We start from the raw sequence: 6,117 nt of genomic DNA on the forward strand, positions 1-6,117 counted from the left end.
TTTCACTGTTTCTCCCAACACCTTTAAGAAATAGGGTTTCAGGCCTCCTAATTAGATTCTTCACTGTTCACATTCTTTAATGGATCTACTATTATCTATTTATTGATATATGTCGACGACATCCTTGTTACGGGTAATAATTCATCATAAATATCTCGACTTATTTATCAACTTGGTCAAAAGTTTTCAATGAAGGATCTCGGACCTTTACATTATTTTTTAGGCATGGAAATTACACGGACACCAACTGCCATGTATCTTTCCCAATCTAAGTACATCCTGGACCTTCTCAAAAAGACCAATATGACTGATGCCAAGCCACTCACCATTCCTGCTGCAGCTGGCCGCAAGTTAAGTCTCTATGAAGGTGAACCTTTGTCAGATGGCACTCATTTTCAAAGCATAGTTGGTGCTCTCCAATACTTTTTTTTCACGAAACCTGATATTGCTTTCGCCGTTAATCAGGTTTGCCAATATATGCATTCACCCACCACTGCTCATTAGGCTGCTATTAAACGCATCCTCCACTACTTGAAGGCCACTCATGCTCACGACATTGTTTATACACCTAGTCCTCTCACCCTCACTGCCTTTGCTGATGCGGATTATGCTGGCGATCCCGACGATTGGTGCTCCACTAAGGGCTATTGCATTTTTCTTGGACATAATCTAATCTCTTGGAGCTCCAAGAAACAACGAGGGGTGTCTCGCTCAAGCACCGAGGTCGAGTACAGACAACTCGCCTATACAGCAGCCACTTTATCATGGTTTCATCATTTCTTTCATGACTTACACCTTTTTATTTCTCCACCAAAGTTATGGTGTGACAATATTAGTGCACTTGCAGTAGCTTCTAATCCTGTTTATCAAGCAAGGATGAGACACATTGAAGTTGACTACCACTACGTCCGGGAAAAGGTAGTGCACAAAGAAATACAGGTTGGCTATGTCGCCACTGCTGATCAAATTGCTGACCTTCTCACAAAAGGCTTGTCTACTGCTCGTTTCAATTATCTGTTTTCCAAGCTTCATGTGCATCTCCGCCCACTTAGCTTGCGGGGGTGTGATAAACCTATTATCCCTACATGTACTCCAGGTCAGCAAACCACTCCAAGTCAGCCATCCACATCTCTGCAGTTCGCATCATCTAAGTCTCTCTCATCAAGTCAATCTCACAGTTTGGATAACTCAAGGACTCTTCATCAGGATAACTCAAGGACTCTTCATCAGATGGACTTTCCTATCTCTTCTTAGACTCTTTCAGTTTGTATTTTGAATTTACTTGTAATCTGATATATGTTTACACTGTAACCAACTTATCTTGTAATCTCTATATAATGAAGTCAAAACCTCACTCATCATTAACTGAGTTGAGCTTATGCAATCGGTCTCTAAAACCCTAGTTTAAACTCTTTCAGTAACCACCAAGCTTCGAACTCAACGACATTCGTCGAAATTCATCGCTGGGATGACATGCATGCACATATTCAAAACAGAGATTCAACCCCAGGGATTTTCGACATAATACTCATCACAGATGGATTAGAACCTCACACAATCAAGAGGGGAAAATAATTTATACCTGCGATAGAGTTCGTGAGAGCTCAAGCTCTCAATGTTAATGGCAGAGCACATGGTGATGCACCAATGATATATGCAACGCTGTAGGTTGATTCCCCATGTCCTAAGGGTTCGAGGTTCAAATTTTTTAGGGTTGATTTGGTCAGAATCGAGAGGAATGGTGGGGGTTCATTCTCGAAGCTTAGAGAGAGAGGGAGAATGTCGAGAGTTAAAGTTAGGTTTCAGAAAAATGAAGAAGGAGCAAAGGAGTGGGCCAGATGTGGGTATACCCCATCCCACTTAAGAATTATTTAAGTGAAATTACCCAATTGCCCTCCTAAGTTGCAAAATTAACAATTTGGTCGTCGGGTTCTCAACTTGAGTTTCGATATCAACGTTAAACTAACGTACGAAAAGTAAAATTATGAAACTTAAGAAAGTACGAGGATAGAAATTCTTGAGTCGAGGCTTGATAAATTAATTAAAACACCTGCTCATGGGCTAAATAGTCATTTCACATGTCTCGGAAGTAAAATACATTATTTTAAGGTACGAGTTGTAACAGTCGACTCTCATAGATGGGACTGTTATGCACCATTTTGGTTGCTTAATGCAATGTCGTTTAATTGTAAACGTTTCAATTTAAATCTAATAAATATTTATGCCGATTGCCGTGAAAAAAAATAAAAAATAAAAAATGGAAGGGAAGTTTCATTTGGAACAAAACTGCACAAACTTGTGAAATTATTCAATTGGAACAAAACTTTACAAACGTTATCATCATCGTTTGGGCATCATCACTTTATACCTTTTGTCTCATGTATTAGAGAGAATTTTTTTCCTCAAGATTTCTCAAACATACAAAACCTTGGGTTCACAATACTAAAACCTCCATCCACCAAAAGATTATGCCCACTAACATATTTTGACTCATCACTACCCAAGTAAAGAGCAGCCTCAGCAACATCTTCTGGCCTAAGAACCTTACCTTTAAGGTTGGAATAAACTCCATGCACTCCATCATCATCAAGATTGAAAAAGTCCTTCGCCAACGGTGTTGCAACTAGGTATGGTGACACGCAATTTACACGAATACCGTATTGTCCAAGCTCAACGGCCGCATTTTTCATTAACCCCACTACCCCATGCTTCGAACTTGTGTAGGCATGTGGAGCACCTCCGCCTATGGTAGAACAAACACTAGCAGTGTTGATTATGCTGCCTTGGCCTGCTGGGATCATCACGCGAGCTGCGTGTTTAATCCCCAAAAATGATCCGACTAGATTTACACTAAGCACTTGCTCAAATTCAGCCTTGTCATTGTCGAGGATGTTGGGTTTGGGTGTGCCACCTATGCCTGCATTGTTGAACATGATGTCTAGCTTTCCATACTTGCTTGTGGCTGTTTTAACTGCATTTTCGATGTCTTCTTCTTTTGTTACATCGCAATGGACGAAGGAAGCGGATGAAGAATTTAGATCTCTGAAAACAGATTCACCCAAGTCGTCTTGCACATCCGCAATCACAACTTTAGCTCCATGTTTTGAGAAGACTCTTGCTGTGGACTCCCCTATGCCGCTGGCTCCACCAGTGATCAGTGCCACTTTGCCTTCAAGCCTTCAACATTGAGGCATAATTTTACTTTCATATTAGTCTAGTTTCAACAAAACATTTAATTAAAGGAAATTTAGTTGTTATTAGTAACCAGATAGCTTAGGGACCTAATTATCCAACAAAAATTGGTGATCAATTTTTGCTAACAATATAAAGGAGCTGTTAAGGCACTCTAATTAAAAAGTCATTTGCCCTCCAAGCATTTAGAAATATAAGAGAAAAATCACAGTTGGGAGAACGTAAAATAACGTTTTTGTAGTGGCTTTAACAACACCCTAAGATAATGAATGAGTTCTTTAAAGGAAAAAAAAAAAAACAAATGAATGACCTATAACAACTATTAGGATGAAGTTTAATGGAATTTTGGCATCTAAATTCCAAATTTTGTTATAAATGAAATAAAAAAAAAAATTGTTCATGAATCTGTAAAACCGAATTAATACATCTCGATTCAGAAATTCCAACTTGTATTCATATTCCAATTTTATTTCTCTTGTTGAAACGCAAATAAATACAAGAAAAAAAAATACAAAAGAAGAAATAATGTAATGTGCAAATTTGCAACTATTAATTCCAATACATAAAGGAGAAAAAAGAAAAAAGAAAAAGCAACATCTTCTTTAGAACTAGATGCGATATGCCATGCTCATGACACAAGACCATCATAGAAAATCGAATATTAAATAAAGAAAAAAGGAATTTGGTAAATGAAATGTTCTAAATTATTCGTATATAGAGGAATTTGATCAACTAGGACAAATCTTCAAGGGGAGGAATTCAAACTTAGATGAAGCAACATATTGCTCTAACGAACTGATATGATTTGTCGTCTTTAAATAATTATCACTATATAATTTGTCATTTTTTTAAATTAGATAATTTTATCATCTTCGTACTATAATCTAGTGATATTTCTATTTATTTGTGAGAGATCTCAAATTCGAATATCGTCGAGTTCGAAAGCAATTTATTCCCCCAATTCATAGTCTAAATATATTGTTGTATAAAAAAAATAACAGCCACTAAAACCTTAAAGCATAATTACAATTTTATCTTCGACAAACGATTGTTAAATGTTAGGAATGAGTTAAGGGAATCGGTGGGGATTGAATCTACATCAGAATGTATTAACATTATTACTTTATGCCACTGCAGTAAAAACTCACCACATAATTATAAATTTTTATGATTAGATACATTAGTTAAACAGTATAAATTAACATACACAATACCATTTTATTTTATTTCCTTCACTAGACAACTTATATGGTAAGATCAAATCTCGCAAGTTCACTGGTTTGATGGGTAGAAGGAGTACATAGAAGAAAACATGCACAATACCTTCTTGCAGCTGCTGTGACTAATGAGAAGGTTCCCATATTCTTCGAAAAAGATTTAACCTCCTCCTCTTCTGGAACAAGTGAATCACTTCCTGGAGGTGGAGACCTTCTTTCCATCTTATGCTCAATAATTTAGTTGCATCGTACCTTTGTAGCAGCCCATGTGAATTGCGGGCCATGCTTATCTGTCGTACCTTTTGTTTTTTTTTTTTGTTTTTTGTTTTTTTTTTATCACATGTATGGTATGTAACCATCTTATTTTTTTCGTTTCTGAGGACCACAACGAAATGGTTACGCTTCGGATATAGGAATCAGTCTAAAATCACGTAACAACAATTTATTTTGAACTCGTTATTGATAAGAATTGAACCTACACATGTAAAGTTCATTCTCTCATGAATATGAGATTCATTCTCCACACAAATCAGGTGACTTGGAGTATGTGCAGCCGTTGAGCTTCACTCGTCAGACAACTTGTTTTGATACCATATATAAAGTTAAAATTCTACCATAAAACTAGGCTTGGCAATTCCTGACAAGACCCGATAACCCGACACAACACGAAATTAACAGGTGTTCGGATCGACACGATAACGAATCGGGTTGTTATCGGGTAACCCGATAAGTACATGTTAAGATAACAGGTTAGTTCGTGTATACACGTGGGTAACACGATACAAGAGAAGCAAAATATTAATTTTATAATTTTATAACCCTAAAAAAATACTATAAAATTATATATTTTAATTTAACAATTTTATACCCCTAAAAACTATAATAATTATATATATATATATATATTAAATTAAATTTAAAAAATTGGTGACCATTGGATCAACTGAGATTTAATCTCAACCGTCCATTGTGCATTAGGTTGGAGGTTATCCTTTTCTTCTCTCTCATTCACTCTGATCTCTCCAGTCCAGACTTACTCCCGTGCCGTCTCCTTAATCTGCATCTCTCTTACATCCTTCTCCATTCACTTCTCATCATTCGAATGGTTTTTAATGTTTGGTTTTTCTATACTTAGTTTAAGCGGAAGAGAGTTCTAACGTGGAAAACCTTACTGAAAACATCATCAACATAACTCTTAAAGGCAATAGATCAAGCTAAAGTTCCAATACAATTTTCTCATGATGATCGATGAAAATTGAGGATTTTGTAAAAGGAATAACATGCAAGCTTTGAGTTCCATTGGCAAGATTTAAACTTTTGAGAAAGGCTTCACAACCTTGAAAAAAAAAACTCTTTCATTTTGCATATCCTTGCACATTTAATATTTTGTAATAGACTAGTTGTGTATGGATGTTTTTTTATTAGGCTCTTATTTTCGAGTGTAGATGTAGTACTTAAACAAAAAATGTGTTTTAATGTTTTAAAGTAATATTTATGTGGCAATGTGTGGTATGTGCAAATTTAAGAAAAAATATATTTTTTTTTTAATGGGTCATAACGGATCATAACGGGTCGGGTCATTTTACCTGTTGGGTAAAGTGACCTGACCTGTTAAGATAACAGGTGTGACACGACACGACATGATCCGTTAAGTTAATAGATGTTACACGAACACGATAGACATGACTTATTTGCCAGGCCTACATTA

General features: G+C 36.2%; 1 protein-coding gene across 1 annotated transcript; it reads right to left on the reverse strand.

Moving 5' to 3' along the window:
* Positions 1 to 2,287: 2,287 nt before the first annotated feature.
* Positions 2,288 to 4,667, reverse strand: LOC103932950 (secoisolariciresinol dehydrogenase-like). Its single transcript, XM_048578616.1, has 2 exons — positions 4,516 to 4,667; positions 2,288 to 3,177 (listed from the first exon to the last, which is right to left on the reverse strand). The coding sequence occupies exons 1-2, from the start codon at positions 4,629 to 4,631 to the stop codon at positions 2,403 to 2,405; spliced, it is 891 nt and encodes a 296-aa protein (XP_048434573.1). The 5' UTR covers positions 4,632 to 4,667; the 3' UTR covers positions 2,288 to 2,402.
* Positions 4,668 to 6,117: the final 1,450 nt, after the last annotated feature.

The sequence above is a fragment of a genome, unplaced genomic scaffold, assembly GCF_019419815.1.
Source record: "Pyrus x bretschneideri cultivar Hongxiangsu unplaced genomic scaffold, Pyrus_bretschneideri_v1 Contig128, whole genome shotgun sequence".
In the NCBI taxonomy this organism is placed as follows: domain Eukaryota; kingdom Viridiplantae; phylum Streptophyta; class Magnoliopsida; order Rosales; family Rosaceae; genus Pyrus; species Pyrus x bretschneideri.

Bases quoted from the DNA above. Each gene is read 5' to 3' on its own strand.
- LOC103932950 (XM_048578616.1), bottom strand. From the start codon at position 4,631: ATGGAAAGAAGGTCTCCACCTCCAGGAAGTGATTCACTTGTTCCAGAA. The intron at 3,178-4,515 runs GTATTGTGCATG...TCAATGTTGAAG, and splicing joins GTCACAGCAGCTGCAAGAAG to GCTTGAAGGCAAAGTGGCAC.